We start from the raw sequence: 22,386 nt of genomic DNA, 5'->3' as shown, positions 1-22,386 counted from the left end.
CTGGAGGTGCACAAGAAGCTGGGAGGGGACACAGCCAGGACAGCTGACCCCAACTGACCAAAGGGATATTCCATACCATGTGACGTCATGCTCAGCATACAAAGCTGGGGGAAGAAAAAGGAAGTTTGGGACATTTGGAGTGATGGCGTTTTGTCTTCCCAAGTAACCGTTACGCGTGATGGAGCCCTGCTTTCCTGGAGATGGCTGAACACCTGCCGGCTGATGGGAAGTAGTGAATGAATTCCTGGTTTTGCTTTGCTTGTGTGCGCAGCTTTTGCTTTACCTATTAAACTGTCTTTATCTCAACCCACCAGTTTTCTCACTTTAACTCTTCCGATTCTCTCCCTCATCCCACCGGAGGGGAGTGAGTGAGTGGCTGTGTGGGGCTTAGTTGCTGGCTGAGGTTAAACCACGACGTGTGTAAATAAAATGGGCCTGGGCCATCCCACTGGCCTTAAGGCAGGCTGACACTACACAGCTCTTGTTTGTACTGCTGAAATCACTTCATCCCCTCCTCCACTTCCACAAATAAGATGCCTGCATCAAAACTGTCTTTTGGGAAAGATGCATGGCCAACCTTAGTTCTTGAAACATGCCCGGGCACACGCACAAGGTGTGCGCTGGCACTTAACTATGTGGATGGCCACATGCCAGTGAGGGGACTTAGACCCTGGCCCGCTTAAGTTTATTATGGCAGATGCAGTCACAGGCACTGGACAGTATGGTTCACTGAACTGGTACATTTGGGATTCAGAGCAGATGTGTAAAAAAGGGATGACCCAGTCCTACAATAGGAGAGTCTTGTGTCAGAGGGTGCCTCGCTTGCCCAAGGAATGCACTTGTTCAGGGATTTCCTTGAGATTAAGACAATACAACTGAACGTAGAAGACAAATTATCAAGGCAAATGGAAGCTAAAGAGTTTAAAGAAGATAACCACTCTGTTTAATGAGGTTATTCCACATTATGAAATGACTGAAAAATAGTATCCTGTTCAAGGGGAAAATGTTTCCTATATTTGTATCTTAAATGTGTTAGTGAGTGCATCTCCATATTCATAAAGAATTGCTCTCTTCTCATAATATTTATCTATTTTACTTGGATCACATGCTTAACATAAATACAGTGTTCCAGGGAAAATATCTTTTGCTTGGCTTGTTTCTGGTCTCTTACAGATAGATAATCCTCTGTTTATTTAGCAACTACATAATTTGATAAAATAATATCATGGGGAAAATATGAGTTTCAAATTTCAATTTGTGATTTCAAGACAAATATAGCACTTTTTTATTGAGTAAGAAATTAACAGTTACAGTGGGTGCATCTTGCATGGCGTGGAAAGTGTGTTACGAGAATGCAGGTAATTCTCTGCAGGGAAAAAACAAATGTTTGGCGAGATTCAGTGAGAATGTTTTATAAGATATAATAGGAAATCAGGTTTTGGTTAAAACTCATGAAGGCTTGGACTACATTTCCGAAGCCCATTTTAATATTGATTATTTTTTGCTACATCTCAACTTACAACAAAAAATGATGTAAAGAGGATACTGAAAGGAGGCAGGCAGAGTCTTAATTGCAACATTCAGAATAAACAATGTTTGCTTAGACTGATTTGCATTTTCCCATAACTAAATGTATTTAAACCATTGGCAATGGGGATATAAATCAGATTTAAAGGTTGATAACTTCTTGATTATGTTGCAATTCGAAAATTGCTCAGTGAATGATTATGAAAGATATTTCTATGGAACGGTGTATTATTTCAGCGTTTGCTCCTGGGGATTCCTGCCCAATACTGTCATTAAAACAAAGCAAAAACCTGATGCTGGATGAAGTATAAACATTGCTCTATTAGAATAAGATGTCATAAGAATTGTAGCTCAAGCGCTTACATAAAAACTTGTGAGCTACTGTTCCCATAGCAACAGGCAATATAATTTAGCTAACATAGCTGCTTTCCATTCTAGGGACTTCATTGTCATCGCAGTTTACAAAATACAAAAGCACTTCTAAGACTCTGACACAGTAAACAGACAAAACATTGGAAACGTTGATGAAGGTATAGCTTTCATTTCAGATGCAGGCTAGTAAGATGCTTCTTTCTCTTCTCACCTGTGTTTCAAGGGATTCTCTACCATCCTCAACCCACCATGTACTAATTTAGTTCTCCTTATGGTGCAGGAGATCCAGTGAAAGGCATCTGAAGCTGGCCTGCCTCTGTTAGTCTGATTCTTTCTGGAATGTGCAGAAGCAGTTTCTTTGCTGGCAGATTCCCTCTTTCTCTCCTTCCTCCCCTCAGTTACCAGAATAAGATTCACTTCAATGCGGAGAGTCAGCACAACATATCTGGGGCACCTGTTAAATCTCATATTGAGCCTACACACAGTTACTAATTTAACACACTGCTGACACACTCCCATAGCTGTAAGTCTTTTGCTTCCCCAATGGTTCTGTGAATCTTGTTACTAATCCGAATCACTTTAAAGTGCTTTTTTAAAACTGGCTCCACAGTTTTCAATTTAAAAAAAAGTCTGTGAAAAAGTTTTAAAATAAGAACTTAAAGAGACAGCAGAAGTAACATTCTCACTAAAGGTACCTGAAATTTCACACTTGAGTAGCTGTGGTCTAAATGGAAAGATCAGGGGAGCACCATCAATTTCTATCATCTGCTTGAAGTTTGGCATTGCCAGCCTGCAATCCTTGCCTTGCAAAGAATAATGTCTCGCACTATTTTCTCAGTGAGGCTGGAAGAATTCCTTCTGGAGGAGAGATCTAATCGATGTCAGCAAGTGAATCACCATCTGTCCATGGGTAACGGATGCTTTTGAAAGCAAGCTGTATTGGCCACTGCATTTGATAGACTCTGTAATGAAGTGCTGGCTCTGTCTCCGACGTTCTCCTGTGCTGAGCCCCTGACAGGGACCCTAAGGCACTCACCTCTTCACAGGTCTTCCTTCCTGAACAAATATATGGAAGGTAAAAACACTAAGCTGTTAACTTCACAGCTGAGAATTAATTATGCATGACATTAGGACGCAGATAATTTATCTGACTTCAAAGGTATTTTCTCATTTTGGTGAGTTGAACAGTGCACCAGAGACAGGAACTGGCGTGGGTAGTTGGAAAAGCAGCTGTGGTGCTGGAGTACAATCACCTGTCCTGTGGGTAGGTAACATGAAAATTTGACAGCGGCAATTCAGGGATCAATGTGTGAGATGCAATATATGCCACTCATGAACTTCACCTAAAAAAGATGTAAAAAGTAACCATGGCATCTAGCTGTTTTTTTCCAACCACAATGCAACGCGTGCCTTTTTCCAGACAAAGATGCTACGACACAGAGGAATAATCCTCTACCTCTACATCCATCCAAACAAATACCCAGAACCTGCCTATCATTTCATTCATACCAACTAAGTATGTATGACCTAGCACTTTGATGAAGGCTTAAGTGTGCACCTGATATTAAAAAAAAAAAGCATTACACCTACCACTGTAATTATTACAAGTCTTTTAATCCTGCAGTTGAACATACACAATAAATGAGCATTGGATTATGCTACTTAAATAGTGCATTAGCCTTATTGCCCTACAGGACAAATTCTGCAATCCCCTCTCACAGACTTCATCACAGCGATTTCAAGTTCTTGACCTGAGAGGCAGGTTGAGTGTGCCTGCCAAACTAGAAAGAATAGTAAATATCCTGTTTCTGCAAAAATTGACTGAGTGTTAACCCCCAGGATTGTAAAAAGTCATCTCCATATTAACTAGCAGAGCCTAGTCCTGCATTAAAATCAAACACACATACACAAGTCACTGATCTTGATAGATTAGTCTCACAGTACCATATCCAAAATTTCTGGTTATAGGAATCACAACCTTATTTAGTCAGAGGTAGAGACAGCTATTGAAAACACTAGCTGCTATCATCTCTGATCCTTATGATCACTACCTGGGCTGAGATCTGAATCAGGAAACAGTTCTAGAACTACGTCAAAAATGAAAATTAAATTCGATCATCAAGTTTATTTTGAAATAGTAAAGACTACGTAAGGCATTTTAACTTTGAGTAGTGTCATATAAAATTTTCAGAAAAATACATTCATATAGCAGTATTATTTATTCTTGTTAAAAACCTTGTAACAGCAATTAACACCTGACTCGTGATCTATGCAATACATTAAACTTCTGTGCAGATTTTGTTGGCTTGTAGAGAGTTATCTGAACGTCTATTCTCCTTGGCATAGCTTTTGTAATTCACAACTGAGACTGTTCATTTCAAGAGAAGTAAAAACCTTAAGGTCTGAAATAAATACAAATTTAAAAAATATAATTACAAATTTAAACAATATTCTGAGGTGATATTGTTTTAGGGAAAAGAATCTTTGAGAAAGCAATATTTAAAAAATCATTTAGAACTACAATATAGAACTATTATTTTAAAATCTTCCTTGCTGCATACACAAACAACTAAAATTCATGAAGAAGTGCTGCTTGGTCACTTAATTGGCCATTGAGGATCATAATGGTCATGATTCATATTGTGTCCTGGAAAACAGATATATGTCATAGAAAAACATGTACTAATACGAACTACTTATTTTGTAAAATATTCTAGATATAACCTTCAGCTGCTACAAGCTGGCCTAAACATGTAACTAAGGAGCAGCATTGGACAGTACGTAATCATAGTAAATAGAAACCTCATCAATGCAGTGTTTCATATTTGTCTATTTAAGTAGCTGCCCCCTGAAAATTTAAAAACATTTTCAATATTTAGCTGTGAAAAAGGCTACATTTAATCCATGTTATGAAAACGAGGAAATTAAAGGAGACAGGTTTTAAGTGAGGAGGCAAAGTTTGCAAGAAGTCAAGCTTTAACTTGTGACTGTCAGACTTCTGTCTCAACCTTAAGACAATTCTTTTTACTTCCTGACAGCATTATAGAGGAAACAGTCAGCTTATTTCCAAAGAAATGTAGGATCTTTAGATTTTAGAAATGAGAACAAGACAGTTTTCAATAGTAACTACAATGGAAAGCTCAATAGCTATACACAATACTTCACAGATATGTCAGAATCTATGAGAACTCCACACTTTGGCAGATTAATGTCAAATTTATGCCTTGAGCCAACATGGTTGTCCTCTTTTCAATTCCAAATCTAAATTATCCTCCTTAAGGATTTGCCTTTGGCTATAATTCCAATTTAATATCTTTCTTCATATGAGTTCTTGTGGACTATAGAATTAGTTTAAAACATCTGAATATATTTCTTTTAGGAGACTAACATTTCAGAGTCTTCATTTGACCTGTTTCTCTTAACATTATGACGTGTTGGGGCTATTTAAGATGTTCTGCAGCATAATAGGTTCAAAACAATTTCAGTAGCATCACAGGCTAAACATAGAGCAAGAATAGTTGAATGACAGTTAAGAAAAATCGCTGCCTTAATAGAACGTTCAGGATAATTTGACAAACCCAATATCATAATTACTGTTGCCCTCGCAGCTCTCAAATAATTATGTTTCAGATTTTTCTAAAAAGAAATGTTTAAAGAAGAATCAAGCCATGAATTCATGTATTTGCAAATCAGAGATACATCATGTAGCTCTGCAGTATCTAGTAAAGTCCAATTTTTTTTTTTTTTTTTTTAGTTTTATTTTCTTTTAATTCTGTTTGGTGGTAATGAATGAGGTATATAATTACTCTGATTCATGCTGTACCCTTAACATGAAGTACCCTAGAGCACTTAAAAACAATAATTAATAAAATATCAAAAAAAGAAAAAGCACAACTAAAAATTAAATCCTTAACTTGATATTAAACAAGAATTGTGCAGAACTCAGTGACAGTTTGTAACTCATGTTATACAAATGGCTAAGACTAGTAGTACCTGTACCTCTATACCAATAGCTATTTATACAGTTCTTGTTGAACAACTATAAATCATAGTGAAGAACCAAAGAAATGAGACCAAGTAATCCTAAAGAGTAAAATAAACCCATGTGGCAAAGCACCAGCATCATATGTCTCTGTGAAATTCCTAATTTCAAAGGAGTTGAAATAGCTCCTTCTAATTCTGAAACTACCTCATTTTCAAGAAAAGTTTGTATCCCTTTCATTTTTCTTTTTTGCATATATGTAAGTGGAAAATAAATAGGTGAAATTGAGTATACAGAAATAAATATTTAAATACAGGAATGAAATTCACACAACTGTCAGTTCCTGCATGATTAGTCATTTTTGTCGGTTTTCCCGTCTTCGTTACTCCATGACTAAGTCTGCGCTCTGGAGCAGGGATACAACACCATGCTGTGCACGCCCACCTCAGCTTCCCCAGTGCACGTGCTGTCTGCATCCCGACCCCAGGAAAGGTTTGCTCAGTGCCGTGCAATCCTCATTGCTCAATCACCCATAAGAGGCAGGCTCCAGAGCAACCCAGATGGGAAACTCATGAGCTGTTTTGGACCGGGACCCTGAAAGAGCTCGGAAATAAAAGAATTCACAAAATAAATGTCAATCAATTTGAAATAATTTTTTAATCTCCCCCCCCCTCCATGCAAATTCACATATCAGACTTTTCACTTTGGTATGTAATGCTTGGTTTTCTACCTGCAGGTTCATCTGGCAGCCTGATATTTTGAACAGCAGGACTATGCACAGTTAAATCCTAATCAAGACTCTAAAAGCAACAGACGTACAGTGTACACGCAAGCTTTCTCCCCACAGTTTTCACTTGAGACAAAAAAAGTCAAAGGGGCAAACACAGAACTGCAAGAAATTAACAGAGCTCAAAAAGTTATGAAGCCAGATAAGACCTATACCAGATGAAGTGTAATACATGAAAGAAGGCTTATTTCTTTGTGATTCTGTCCATTGAATTTTATAGAACAGGAAGCACAAAGGAGCTCAACTGTGAGTGACTTTTTTGTTTTGTTTTGCTTACTAGCTCGTCATACTCCACCCCTCTATGGTTTGATGGCTTTCATTTTATGTTTTGTTTTTTAATCAAGCTTGTATTCAGCCTAAGCTGAAATGTCTTGCTCCTTTTGAACTTGGTGTAAATCAAAAATAATGTCACTAAAGTTCAGTAGAAAGGTTAGGAAAAAAAAAAATCATTTAGCCAGACTTCAATGCCTGGGCAGGCATTTCCCTGGATAAAATCAAGAGGATAGCTAGCCAAAAGCATCTGTGAAATAATAATTTGTCCAAATTTGTTCTGTAAAGATCTGTCAACTCTAATCAAATAACATTGAACTTTGATATTCTGTTGTTGATACTCTTGGACTAAATTCCACTCAGCGCTACTTGTTCTAAAGCATCCATTCTTCATTAATATTCTACCCAACCTTACACATGCTTTGAGCAAAGGCAGAGAAAAAGGGTAAAGATGAGACTTTCTGTGCTTCTGACTCAGTGCTACAGTAACTGCAAGTAATATGGCTGAGCAGACACTTTCAGATAAACTTTGATTTCAGCCACAAAGCCCCAGTACTGGTGTAACGAATGAAATGTCCATTTAACTTTTAGACCTAGCAGATCTGTGAATAGGAAAGTGCACAGTTCAGTAGGCTATTAACTAAGCTGTGAAACGATTATATGGACAGAGTGTTATTTCATCCGGAAAATGAGCAGGTCACCAAGCAACTACCTTGATCAGATACACCCAGGAATTAGAATGGATATTTTGTGTTCACATTTGATTAGCATTTGAGACCCTCTTTCTCTAAATACTTTCCACAGGACTGCACGTGCCAAATTCCTACCATAGCTTGAGCTATTATACAAAGACCTGAGAATGCTCATTCCACTTAGCTCTATCTTAGGTCTACCAACAGTGCTGAAGACAACAGTCTTTTCCCTAGACTGTTAAATGACTTTCAGAAACAAAACCCCAAACATTTTGAAGTTGAAATCTAGCATTACATTGCCTACAATGAAGAACTGTTAGAATAAATAACCAGCCACAGCTTTGTCCCTGAGGTATTTCGTAAAACCTCAAGCTGATTTAGATGAATTGCAACAAAACAGTGTTCATCATTAACACAATGAAAAACAAAGTCTGTGGATCTTACTGAAGAGTATGGATACTTTGGGGTGCTAGTAAGGAAAGGACAAAACACTCCACGCTAAAGCAGAATTAAAAGAAAATTCCACAGAGAGGCAGAAGGTGCATTTGGATTATCTACTGTGGATTCCTAACTCAGGTGGCACCTAATTAATACATACGTGATCCAGAACAGGAATTCACAGGCATGCTTCACAGCCATTGGAAAGCAAACCAGGCAACTGCTATTAACTACCTTCTCCATGGAGCTCCTATGCGTAAAGGTGCATTCTTAAACTTCTAAGTGAGTTAATACAAGATGTTAGGTATAGGGATGCGATCTGAGGGATGCATTTGAATGGGACATAACTCAGTGTAGCAATAAGTACCTTGGTGCCTTTGCAATTCCAAGGGCCTGAGTTCACATCTGAGTATGCAAAAGTAACAGAACTGAAACAAAGACTTTTTTTTTTTTTTTTTTTAATAACAACTATTACTGCCTCTGTCTACAAGGGGACCTGGGCTAGAGCCATTCTCCATCTCTGGGCTATTGCACGGAAAAGGAACACAAGGAATGCAAGAGCTATGCTGCTACAGACATAACTTGAGTGAGCAGTCCACTCCTAAGGACACTCCCCTGGGAGTCAGGGATCCCTCAGTTTGGCCTTTATATTCACTGTAGTTTTATGCATTTATCCAAAGACTGTAATACAAAATACATAACTTATCCTTCAAGTAAGAACTACAGTCCAAAACTCCATCTCTTCCTCACTACTCAGGAAAAAATGTTATAAGGAAAGCAAATAATTGCTTTGGACAAGCTACTGCATCAGTTTGGACAAGTTACTGCCACCAAAATGTGTTTTAAAGCAAACAAATAGAAGACTGGGAACATCTGGGAACAAAGGATTTCGGTTAGAACTACAGCATGGGAGACTGTTCTGTGAGGCAAAGACCCAAGGAATGGTTCAAATTCATTATAATCTGGCCAGTTTTGCGGCACACTTATCAGTCAGATAGAAAAACTTATCCTGGAACCCAGATCTCTCAAGGTTCTGCCATGAAGGCACGGGTGGGATTATGAAGGAATGTAATTACCTGAGTAAATAAGAATAGCTTGGTTAAGAACACTGAGAAAAAGCCTTTGGTTACAGGGACTGCCAGCACCACATTTCCTGTTTAGCAGGCTCCTGAAAGTTAGGAGGAAATTTCATATCCTTACATGCTTTGAAGTTTCTGTCCTTTTTTGCATCCGGGTCCCTAGAGACACATGCTGGCTAATTCTCCTTCCTCTTTGGAATAATGATCACCCAAAACTAGGTGCCCACCCAGGTACAAGCAGATTGGAAGAAGCTAGATTTCATGTGCTGCTGTAAGAGGCGTTCTCTTCCACCTCTAATCTCACGTTAGCCACGTCAAACTAGGGGGAAACCATTCATTCCTATTCTATCAGCTAAATTTTGGGATCACCACTTGGATTGCTTGACACAGACAATCACTGCAACCTGAGCTGGCAGTTCTGAACTGTAGCTAAATGCCTAAAAAAGGGGAGTGAGAAAGGAGGTGTTATGTACAAATAAGATATTACTTTGCTTCTATATACAGCATACACAAAATTTCTACAAGAAATATATTCTCCATAGTTCTCATAGTTTTTGAAAAAATGGAGAGAGTTCCTAGGACAGCCGTCAGAAAACCAGTCTTACCATGTGAGCCTTAAAGGGTACGACATATCCAATTTGCCAGAACAAAAGTTGAAAGGTGCCTTGACTAAATAATAAAATATATTAATTTTTAGTAGTCATAGGGGTGTGAAAATTGTGATAATCTAAAGATATGGAAGATACAAGGTTCGCAGATCAAGGCAATAACTTCATTAGGCCAGGTGGCACAGCCAGAAAAGGTGCACAAGCTTCTGTGTGCATAGGCTTTTCAACAGGTCACTGCAAATAACCAGTTTTTCATAGACACTTGTTCAGAAAACATATCTGAAAAAAGGAGACTTTTCAGTCTTACTGACAAAGGCATAGCAAAAGGAAGACTGGCAGCTGAAATTAGACAAATTCAACCTTTCCACAACATTGCAATTTCCTAGCACTAAGGGTAATTAAATATTGGAACGGCTTACCAGGGGAGCTGGTGGACTCGCCATTGCTTGGAGCTTTAGGACGAGATTAGATATCATTGTAAAAGAGATGCTTTAATCCAGCTTCTGGAAGTTCTCAACATGCCCATAATACTTGCAGCTCTGCATTAAGACAATGACTATAATCAAATCTCATACTTTAGGGTTTCAGCTGATCAACTGCAAGGGTTATAAAGAATTTATTTTTTCTTTCACATAAAAAACAGACAGATACTTTGGTGTGGTTTATATCCTGATCTGCCTCTGAAGTAGCAGAGATTGCCCACATCTACAAAAAACACAGGGGGAGCCGATGCAGTCACCAGTGGTGATAGGAAAGCACTTTTTCTGAGCCTGAAATTCACCAAGCAGTCATATCCTAATGTGAACTCACTTCGAATTTGAAACCATCTGGATGCAAACCACCTCTGACCTGGGAACTGTGTGATTAGGTCAGTGCGGAACCAGGTTTGATCTGTGTGCCCAGCTAAGGGCCTGGCATTAGCACCCACTCAGCTACGTGACTTTTGGAAAGGAGCCATTTCATGCTCTGCTGCTGCAGAGCACTGGCAAAGGGTCAAATGAAAAACTATTGCATCACCATACCCTTAGAGGTCTTGTTAATGAATCCTGCTGGATTGGCAGAAAGGGAGCACTTTTCCCAAAGTGAGATAAATAGAAATCTCATTTGAGTTTGTTTTGTGTTTGTTCGGTGTGAGATCCCAATCACCTCTTAATACACTAAGATCATCTGGACATATCTAATTAACTAATTGCTATTGAAGAAGCGTAAGTAACAGCTTGATCCTTTCTGTCTCCTGAAAATTAACATGCTTTAGCCTAACTAGAGTTATCATGTTTACACACAGGTATCAGGATGGATTTAGTGTCCTGTGTTTTCCAGTATAACTAGATACATAAGCATCCCTTTTGGTGTTTACTTTAGCTACATCTGTAACTATACAATCTGCACTATTTTAGCAGAATACTGTCATGACTTAATTATCAAATGCAAGTAAAGCTGAAGACAGGACATTCTACTGCTTTTATAGTTTTGTGTGAAAAGAGTGAAAAGAGTATGTCTCAACTCTTTCAAATAAAGCATAAAATGAGAAGTTGTTCCTCTAGCAATTTCTGTGAGCTGCACAGCAGCATGTCCATACCGCGAGTCTCCAGATACAGATCTATTTAAGTCAAGTCCACGTTTCCAGGCTTTTATTCTTCTCAGCTACCTACACTATTCTCCTACATCCCTTTGACAGTGAGTTAGATTCAAAGATACTTCTGTCTGTGCTAAATAATGGGCCACTTGATGGAGTTGTGCACCGCTACACCTGGATTGTAACGCAGGCATATAATTCACCTGTCCTGCAATTCAGCACATTTTCCATGCAGAATAAGAATGGTTTATCTTCACCATAATTCTGAAGCATACATATTAATATAAGGCTCTGTTGTCAGTATTGGTCATTATCATTATGTTAAGATTGTCATATTTCACAGTAAGAATGGGACACACCATGATAGCACTATCTAGTACACAAAATATTCATGTAAAAACAAAAGCAGATGCAATTTTTAAAAAGGAGGAAAAAAAAAAAAAGATACACCTATACTGCTTGTCTCAATGTCTATCTTGGTGATACATGCATATATTTGACAGCAATTGTGAAGATCATATTTACAAGATGGCCTTATTAAGGAGTACATTATTCCATAAGTATCCTTACTCAAACAAAACCAGACTACTCAGAATAAGAGTCTCCTCATCTGGGATGAAAATGGCGAAATCTGCACTTACAGTCTTCTGACTTCTCGAACAGACATCACTTGGTCTGCTGCTGTATTTGAGTACAAATAGCTCTGACAGACTCTGTACCCAGATCTGCTCCACACTGCAGACCAATTTCATGATAATGAACTTCTAATCTTTTTTTGATCATTTGTTCTACAGAGATTCTTATAGCATACCTAATGCCCACAATACAGGAACGCTTGGAAAATATCAATAAATCTACTGTCTCATGATTTTTAAAGAATACTCTTTTAAACAAAAACTGAAGGAGGAATATTATATTATGCAATAGACACATTAGAAGCCAATTACATAATAAAGACTAATATTGTTCTAATGATAAATATCATCACAAATTTTGACTAAATCTCTTTGGGATACAAAAATTATGCCTTAGTTTTCACAACCTGTTCATTTGAAGGATTATTGAAGACAATTTTGAGTGCAGGAAGCGCCTGCACATTTGCAGCAAAGATATTTACCTTGTCTCACAGAGTGCTCATTTATATTCCTCCTGTGCCAAAATTTTCACCCGAGAAACACAGAAGTTCACATGATCACTGAGCATCAAATTCTCTTCTCTTGTATTTCTGCTAAAAAATTCCCAACTCAAAATGTTTGAATTGTTAAGTAATTATAGTTGTAAGATTCTAAAATTTTTAATTGAGTGGACTATTTTTAAAGTTAATTTCCACGCAGCATAAAAAATGGATGTGTGCAGTAGAATTCAGAAAATTAACATAATTGTGTTCTCATCCTTTCTTAATTCTCTACTGAAAATGATGTCTTACTGTTCAAAATCGGTTTCCTATACATTTCTAGTAAGAGAAATGGAAACCCAGTCTTGTATTTCTTGAATCTTAGCTTTCCTTAAACCACTCCCAGGTGGTTTTCTTTCTTCCTTACAGAATCACGTGCAAGTTTGAATTAACTTAAAATCTTTTCATTAGGATTTGGTATTTTGGATTAATGCTTCTTCGCCCTCGGTTTGTTTAATATTAAAGATACTACAGTTAACATTTAAAGGAGATTTTCAATTCTAGTCTTTTAGTGCATGTAATAGCTACCTCTTTTTCATTTATCTGAAATTTAAAAAAACCCTAACAGTACAATTTTGACATGTAACAAAATGCTGTCAGAAGCACACCAATTAAATTTTACCCCCCCCCCAAGAAAACTCAATAAACTCAATGTAAAACAAACAAATAATCTAATCTAACTGTCCACTTTACCTGGAAATGCATGCCCTGTTAGAGAATCCAAATCTGAAATTAAAACAGTGAAAAAAAATCTTTAACACTAATTTAATATTAAAAAAAACCCAAAAAACAAAAACAAACCTGGCATCAAATATCACATTATCACCAACATCAAATTTTAATCATTTATATATGAAAAGCAAAAATAGAACACTTAGCATTACATTATGGAGTTTTTCCTCTCCATAAAGATGTAAAATAGGATCTAAAGATGAAAGTCTTGAACACTATGAGAAGCTAATTTCCTTTACTGTTTAAGACAGACATACCACAATTAAATAGGAGTTTTACAATATTTTTTAATGAACGTCTGCCTTCAGAAGTTTACATCTTGAGTATAAGCATTTGTTCTGAGGTTGTACATAAGAACAATAATTAGAAATCTGCAGAATGCTTTTTAGGTTATACCATTTTAAAAAGATTTTCTTTCTTGATCATAACAAATAACAGATCTAATTTTGTCTATCCTAGTGTTCATTCTTTCTTTTTCTTTTTTTTTTTTTTTTCCCCAAAAGTTAGCTGTTTTAAAAAAGAGAAGAGAGCTGGAATTATTCCTACTGACACGAAAAAGCATAAATTAAGGCTTCACTGGTCAACTCCCATCTGAAGAGAGAGAAGGAAGGCGCACCAGTGGTGGCACCGGTATGACCCCTCCCCAGCTTGCACTGGGACCAGAATTCAGAATTTCATCTTTGAAGTGCTTTGCCCCACCTTTGGAAATTCCATGTTCTTAACAGAGACATATTTATTAACTTTGAGGAGTTATACTCAGAGATTCACTTGTAAATCTAAAGACAGAACTAAAAGAGTATTTAGCTCTGATAAAGTACGGCCACCATATCAGCTAGGATTGCTATTGCATTACCAAGGCGTAAGGGTTAATTCTCAGACATACATAGCCAAAAAAACCCCTTCGTAGGTAGTGTTCTGTCATGCAAACAGTGATGTAAGCACATCTGGAAAACGAGTCCCGTTGCTAGGAGCAGTCCACCAGTTCCCAATTAGCTCACTAAGATAGCACATGCAACCCTCAGACTGTCATCATCTCACAAGTGGGCTGGCAGAAGGATGCAGTAGCTACGTTCTCTTGGAAAAGCACAACAGGCAGATTGTGGCTGACCAATTTACCCTAATACATGTACACGAGTTCACTTGGCATTTATAGGAATTGAATGTATTTATTAGCAGTGCCTGGAAAAAGGTAGTTGGGCAATCTAGGCACTTTAGTAGAAACTTCTAGGACCATTTTTAAACTACTTCATCTTAAAAAAAGATTTTGTTTCCTGATTGCAACAATCAACAGATACAAGATTCTAGGTTAATGGTTTAGGCCACAGAAATCCTGAACTTCCTGTAATAGAGTAACTGATTCTAAAAATTATTGGGAAAATATTTACCAGTGAACTCCTGGATATACAACTTCTCCTACTGGAAGACAGAAGGAAAGCGTGCTTGGCTTTAATAATTTATAACTGTTTAAATGAGATAAGTTTCCTGAGGACTGAAAACATGCTTAATGTTGTAAATGAACACAGGAGGAAAACAACCCAAGATGTGATAAATGTACCAGAGAGAATTGCTTTCTGAAATCCAAGCTAGTGAACACAATGCATTACCTAACACTTCCAAGTATGTGGGGTCTCAAGCTTTATCATACCAAACTTTATCATAAACTACAGCAGAAAGAAAAACTAATCTCAGCATTTTTCCTTCCAGAGCCTGAGAGACTAAAGAATGTTGTTGCCCCCTACGATCCCATAAAAACCCCACCAAAAACAGATTATGCATAAATGTATATCTAGCTATGCAGTGATTGCTCTCTGAAAGCACAGAGACTGGATGCAGCCACCATGCAAATCTGGATCATCCCAAAAAGACGTGTAATATTTGAATTGCCCAAACTGTTGTCACTGTGCACGTGCTGTGGCTGCACATCCTGCCACAGCATTAATGTGTTTGAAAACATCTGTTCTATGTCATTTTATTGATGAAAGTATCCTGATGCAAATCAAGGATACTTAAAATCCAAGAAAAAGAATGGGGCGGGGGGAGGGAAGTCTTCTTCCTATAGCAGTGGAACAATATCTACTCAGACACTGGGATTTAAAAAAAACCCAACCAAACAACAACCCAAACCAAAAAAAAATGAGACTTGTTTCTGAAAAGTGCATGTACATATTGTGACTTGCAGCAGAAATCACTGTAAAATTGCTATTCTGAAAATAATGCAGATAATGCAAATTAATTAGGCACTTGTCCCAGCATAAAACAGCACTACTTTGTAATACTCCATGTTAAGCTAATGATGTAAATTGTGGATGTGTTTATTTTCTTACAAGTCGACCTACACTAACTGAAAACAAGGTAGTTTGTCACCTGAGCACATGTGTCCTGTGTGAACTGTTAAATAAAATCAGACCTACTTTGCTAGCTGAAACTAGAAGAGTTTATGGCATATTGAACCCACAAATCATGATCCACATGCCCCAATTCCATCATTACATTTCACAAAGAATGATATGAGCTGACACCACATAGGCAGGCAATGTAAAGTTTCCCATATAAAGATAAATACAGTGTGCAGCATTTCCCTGCTAGACTTCAATACATGCAATTACTGCAGTTATAATGGAACGAAACCTTTGCTGTGACTGAAACAACCAGGGTATTCAGTCTCTGCCATAAGATTTCTTCTACTCTTCTACGGACTCCAAGGGCAGGAGAAAAATCAGCATTTGCTGTTATTGTTCAGAAGACTTTGCAGTTTCTTGGACTGATTTTCAATTAAGTAAGCCTGGTCAGGTGGAATCCAATTTTCCTCCATTCCATTTGTTTAATGAATTGCCCTGATTCGGCACCATTCACTTTTATTTTCATACATAAGACTTTCTAAGCAAAGAGCAGGAATATGAGATGCAAGTGGAGTACATACAAACGAAACACATTTCCATCCCCTTTTTGAGGCAAAATAGCTAGCATGTCCACAGCAGCAATTAGCAATTAATTATATTCATGCAATCTATACCCGATTCGTACTATAAGTCATGGATTTAAGTAGAAAAACTAGTGATTTGATGATAAAGCTGACTTCCAGTTATATCCCATAGCATGATTTTTAAAAAGGGAAAGAGGATGTACTTCTCAGCAGGCAGTATCTTTGGTACGCCACATTCATTTCATTAGCTCAGTGCAAAACAGACGTTGGAGACGGTACAAGCTTTTCACGCCAATAAGCTATTTGGTTTTTCCTAGGGCTGATTAGCAAAGATGGAGTTCTGTCTGTATCTTGCCTCCAGGGCCCTGTTCCTTTTATTTCAAAAACAGTGTACACTGCCCAATCCAGTACGCAACCTTTGACTTCCACTCGCATGGTACTCCTAGTGCTGTGCGTACAGTAAAATATCAAAGCATGGTATAGCTGCCACTGACATGCGTTGACAGAGGACCAGTGCCAAACGAATGGAAGGGATGATTTTTACAGTGCACGGGAAAACATATTTAAGGTGCAGATCACATTTAAGTCATTTAACATTAAGGGCTCTCCATGGCATTGTCAGTGAGATGATGAAATACCAAACCATCTCTGGGAGCTGATACCTGCTTAGAAAGGTTAGGAGAAGCTAAATGAATGCTAAATCATGCTCTTTTGAAAACACAAGATTTCTTCCTGCTTCTAAGTGTTTAATAGATATTGCCAGCAGGAAATTAGTGTCTCTGCTTTGCTAAATTTCCACAGTTCGACACAATCTTATTTCACTAAAAGCCCATAACTGGGCAGCAGACCTCAAGAGCCATTGTGGATGTGCACAACACCTGGACCATGAATTCTGCAAAGCTCATGTCTTCTTTAAACAAGAAGAGAGGAGCGAGGTTCAGCCCCTCATAAAATTGGGAATACGAAAGGAGAGAAATAAAAAGGCTGGTCACAAAGAAGAAAGTAAAGGCTGACATATAGCTGCAGCGGCTGAAGATGTGAGATGGCTTGCATTAACCAGAAGTTACAACTGTAGCTTTGACAATCAGGTCAGTGAAAACTATTGGCATGTAACTCCTAGGAACGGATTTGGATTGTGAGTTTGGCTGTACCCAGATTTGGGGTTTAATTTGGTACCATCCAAAACTAAAGCCAGAGGCTAAGCTAGAAGTAGGTAAGCAGTTCTTTGTACTAGCCTCTTTGCCCTCTAAGGGGCAAAGTTTCCTTCAGCTTTGGAAATGATGTGCATTAGTCACTAAAAAGCTGTTTTTGCAGTAGAGGCAATTCTTACACAGTCCTGTTGCCTAGACTTGGGTCTGCACTATTTATCATTATCCTGCCACTGTGCCCCTGACCTACTGCAATAAGTCTGTTTTCAGGCTCTTTCTTATTTTCATTGATATATTGTTACATTCATTTGTTGCCAATCCTGTTAACAGCACAATTATCATTTTAATGGGAACGTAAACCTTTTCTGTGAGAATTTCCCTGATGAGAAGAAAAAAAGAGTTAGCGTAAAGGTTGCACTCAGGAATTCATAATAGTACAATCACCATCTTACAAACTCACTGCTCGCTTGCACTGGTTGTTGGAACTTATTTTTACTCTTGGTGATAATTCAAAGAAAAAAAAAAGCTGAACAGTTAGTTATGAAGACTTAACACTATGACATTACCATGCCTGTTTATTTCCCTGATTCAACTCGATACCATCAATCTATTGATAAAAAATTGCATCATATTGAGACAGGTAGATCACATCTACAGTGTTAATCAGGGTTTCATTTTGCCAGCTTTCTTTTCAGTGATATCATTAAAAACGGGATTCAAATTTACTTTTCTTCAGTAGAGGTGAGCAAGGTGTCTGAGCTTCCATTAGCTTCAATGAAGAAGTAGTTGAAATTGAGTCAATTAATTACATCAAAAAGCAGAAATCAAACTTGGTCAGATGAATAGCTAGAACAGCCCTTTCCATTGACAAGATCTCTAATAACTACAGTGGGAGCTTCGACAGCTACCTACATAACCTATAGTGTAGGTATTTGGAGCTGAATCTCACCACGAGAATATCTTTAAGGAAAATAATCTACATATATGGATGCGGATCTGAGGCAGCTGCAAGAATAATATGGGAATGATTTAGGCAAGGAATATTAGCTGTTTTGCAGTTGGTAAATCTGATAGGCTCAGATCTCTGAAATGGCTAGTTAAAATAAGTCCTGGACAAAAATAAACTTTGTCCTGTCAGCTTCATGCAATAACTCGCTAGTCATTTTCTCTACTCTTTTAAAAATTGTAGGACAATTATACAGGATGATGCTTGCAGCCTTATATTTTGTCTTCTGATTTAACGTTATTCCAGCAAGAAGTTGGACAACGGGCACAAACTGAAACACTGAAGGTTCCATTTGAACACCAGGAAACACTTTTTTTTTTACTGTGAGAGTGATTGAGCTCTGGCACAGGTTGCTGAGGGAGGTTGTGGAGTCTCCTTCCCTGGAGATAGTCAAAAGTCATCTGGACTTGGTCCTGGAGCACCCTGCTCTGAGTGGCCTTGCTTGAGCAGGGGGGTTGGACCAGATGACCTCCAGAGGTCCTTTCCAACCTCAACCATTCTGTGATTCTGTGAGATAATATCAATTGTTGAAACAACCCAAGGGCTGCATATGGCTGCAGTGTTGACAGACCAGGAGAAAGAAATGCATTTTTCCTGATGAGGGGATTAAATTGAGGGAGACAGATCACAAAAAAATATTGATTAGGAGAGCTTTTATTAATACGGCTGCTCTTATTAATAGAATCCATCTGTTACTACTAATAGCTGGTAACCATTCACACTGCCCATGCATGTCTTTGCTCACACAGCTCACTCTTGCTCTTGCACACTCACTCACAGTTACCCACTAGTGCACGGCTGGGAGGCCAACCCCAGCTGTTTGCGCAGAGGCGCAGGGTCGTAACAGCACACAGGGGCTCTTAGGTGGGTGTCCAGAAAGTCCCTCAAAGGGTCTTTCATTTCATCAGGTGTATATGTAATCCTGCAGCCTGGCCGCATGTAGCAGCAGATGTGATGTGGTCCCATTTACACAACTGGCTGTTAATGCCAGTGGGCAGGTGGCCAGGTGCAGCCAAATTTTGGTGCCCCAAGTTTATCAGCTCTTGCAGAGCCAGCCAGACTGCCAATCTCAGGAGCTTATCAGTACCTGGGAGACTGCTACACGCTGCTCTCCGCAGCCTGCTGTATCCTCATAACTTTCTCCATCCATACACCTATAGAAATTGCTCACACAGAAGGCACTTTTCTGCAATGCAGCCTCTCCCCTGCTACACGATATGCTTTAGCAGAAGCAGCTAATGGGAGACCTAAAATCCTGTATTCCAGATGCAAATTTATGCTTACATAGTAGTTGTGATAATCACAAGAGCTGGTAATACTACCAAATGTACATTATCCTTGAAAGATTCTATTCAAAACAACGTGATAAAGAAAGAAAATACACTTGCAGATTTACTAAAGCATCTTATTAAAACAAAAAGCTCTCTTAAGATACAGTTAACTTTTTGGCATCCCCTTCTCTTGGATAGCAAATATTAATTAAATGTATTGTCCTTAGTTTAGAATCATAGAATCATAGAATAGTTTGGGTTGGAAGGGACCTTTAAAGGTCGTCTAGTCCAACCCCCCTGCCGTGGGCAGGGACATCTTCAAATACATCAGGTTGCTCAGAGCCCCCTCCAACCTGACCTTGAATGTTTCCAGGGATGGGACATCCACCACCTCTCTGGGCAACCTGTGCCAGTGCTTCACCACCCTCAGCATAAAAATTGCTTCCTGATATCTAGTCTCAATCTACCCCCCTTTAGTTTAAAGCCATTCCCCCTTGTCCTGCCGCAACAGGCCCTACTCAAAAGTTTGCTGCCATCTTTTCTATAAGCCCCCTTTAAGTACTGAGAGGCTGCAAGAAGGTCTCCCTGAAGCCTTCTCTTCTCCAGGCTGAACAACCCCAACTCTCTCAGCCTTTCTTCATAGGAGAGGTGTTCCACCCCCCTGATCATTTTTGTGGCCCTCCTCTGGATGCGCTCCAACAGGTTTGTGTCTTTCTTATGCTGAGGGCTCCAGAGCTGGACACAGTACTCCAGGTGGGGTCTCCCCAGAGCAGAGCAGAGGGGCAGAATCACCTCCCTCGACCTGCTGGCCACGCTTCTTTGGATGCAGCCCAGGATGCGGTTGGCCGCCTGGGCTGCGAGTGCACATTGCTGGGTCATGTCCAGCTTTTCATCTGCCAGTACCCCGAAGTCCTTCTCGGCAGGGCTGCTCTCAATCCCTTCATCCCCCAGCCTGTATTGATACCAGGGGTTGCCCTGACCCAGGTGCAGGACCTTGAACTTGGCCTTGTTAAACCTCATGAGGTTCACACAGGCCCACTTCTCGAGCTTGTCCAGGTCCCTCTGGATGGCATCCCGTCCCTCTGGTGTGTCAACTGCACCACTTAGCTTGGTGTCATCTGCAAACTTGCTGAGGGTGCACTCGATCCCACTGTCTATGTCATTGATGAAGATATTAGACAGTACCGGTCCCAATACGGACCCCTGTGGGACGCCACTCGTCACCAATCTCCATCTGGACATTGAGCCGTTGACCACTACCCTCTGGATGCGACTATCTAACCAATTCCTCACCCACTGGACAGTCCATCCATCAAATCCATACCTCTCCAGTTTCCTTAGAATAATTTAATTTCTGTGTTCCTGAAGCTGTATTTATTAGGGCTTTTGGGTTAAAATGTCACCACCCTATATACAGAATAAAAGTTCATATTACATTCCAAAAATTTTTTTTAAAAACTTTAGATTATATAAAAAAATATTTGAGATTTTGGACAGAGTTGTTTGTAAACATATCCTCCAGGTCTAGTTTGACTTGACTGAGCTCCTTTAGTAGGTCCATAGTGGATAACATACTTCAGAGTAGAAAAAACTGGGATCTACTGACCTTGGCCAGCTTAATTAGATCATGGTCTGCTTCTATTCCTCCACAAGTTATGTTTTCCTCATTTCTTTTCTCTGTCTCATTTTAAAAAAACTAAAGAAAAACAACTACCAATTAAAAATAGAAAACCCCAAAACAGTTTCCTTACATTTTGAAAGCCATCATTAATCCATTTTCTCCTTCTGCTGATCTCAAGCAAGCTGCCTGCTTCATGCTTCCTAGTATAATCATGGCCTCAGGACTGGTTTATCCAAACTCAATACAGGGTTTTTAAATAACGTCTTAAAATATGTTGTAGAACCTACAGCTGCATACAGCCATCTCAAGATCAGAACATTAATGCTTTCCAAAGTAGCTCTCATCAGGAAATTTAAAGTACATTACAGCTGAAATCCCAGCCCCGATTTCCTGCAGTGATGGATGCTGCGCTGACAGCGGCAGCAGCACCGACTCTACTCAAGTGCAGAGAGACTTTATGTAGGCAGCATTCACTAGCACTTTGATAGCAGTGATGGAGGACACCTATCATCAGTGGTAGGTGTACTGTAATTTGGACCCCCCCCCTGCAGTTCACCACAGCCTTACTGCCCCGTATTGAGCCAGGATTTCCCAGAGGACTACCACAGGCGTACTGTCCTCACCACATGTAATAATCCCAACGCTTTGAGGAAGGCACACTGTAACTGGGAGCGCTACAGCTCCTAAATGCCACTCAAGTTCAATGCATACATATGTAAAACAAACTCACACATATAAATGAAAAAGTTTCTCAGAAATATCAGTACAAACATTATTCATACTTTCCCCAGTGACTTCCACTTGTGCAGCTGGTTTAGCCATGAAAGAGGTCAAAGAACTAATTTCCTAATTTATTTTAACTTCTTAGCATGTCTACAAACATTTTTAAGCTCAGGAGCACTTTTAAAATGATGTATGGCTGGTCATTGAACAATCAACACCTTACATCTAAAACTTTCTAGAAAGCTTAAATTCTAACATTGTTTTTTAAGGACATTTGTAAATGTATTCCAGTCCTGCCAGAACTAAAGCCTGCACATATCCAAGATCAGCGGAGCCGTGGTTAGTACAGTGCTATTCTTGAGCTAATAACCTAAAGTCTTAACTTTAGGTCAGAGCTGATTTCTATCCTGCTAGCTCGGAAGGCAAGTATAACTCTTTCCTATCTGTCTGAAAAAGA

At 39.0% G+C, this 22,386-nt stretch overlaps 1 protein-coding gene across 12 annotated transcripts in view; it reads right to left on the bottom strand.

Annotated features, from left to right (window-relative positions):
• DLGAP2 (DLG associated protein 2) overlaps positions 1–22,386 on the bottom strand; it is a 494,722-nt gene that overhangs the window by 161,108 nt on the left and 311,228 nt on the right. For 3 of the 12 annotated variants that reach the window (XM_076332874.1, XM_076332875.1, XM_076332883.1), the window contains 2 exons: positions 13,199–13,231; positions 10,175–10,207 (listed from right to left, as the gene is read on the bottom strand). The exons of 6 other annotated variants lie outside the window; for them this stretch is intronic. In XM_076332874.1, the coding sequence (XP_076188989.1) occupies positions 10,175–10,207; positions 13,199–13,231 (66 nt within the window). Of the gene's footprint in view, positions 1–10,174; positions 10,295–13,198; positions 13,232–22,386 lie in introns of all 12 variants that reach the window. 3 more of the 12 variants (XM_076332881.1, XM_076332882.1, XM_076332879.1) reach the window with 2 other exon arrangements.

This window comes from Aptenodytes patagonicus, chromosome 3, assembly GCF_965638725.1.
Source record: "Aptenodytes patagonicus chromosome 3, bAptPat1.pri.cur, whole genome shotgun sequence".
NCBI classification, from domain to species: Eukaryota; Metazoa; Chordata; class Aves; order Sphenisciformes; family Spheniscidae; genus Aptenodytes; species Aptenodytes patagonicus.
Note: the sequence above shows the minus strand (reverse complement) of the source record. Positions and strands in the feature narration are given on the sequence as shown.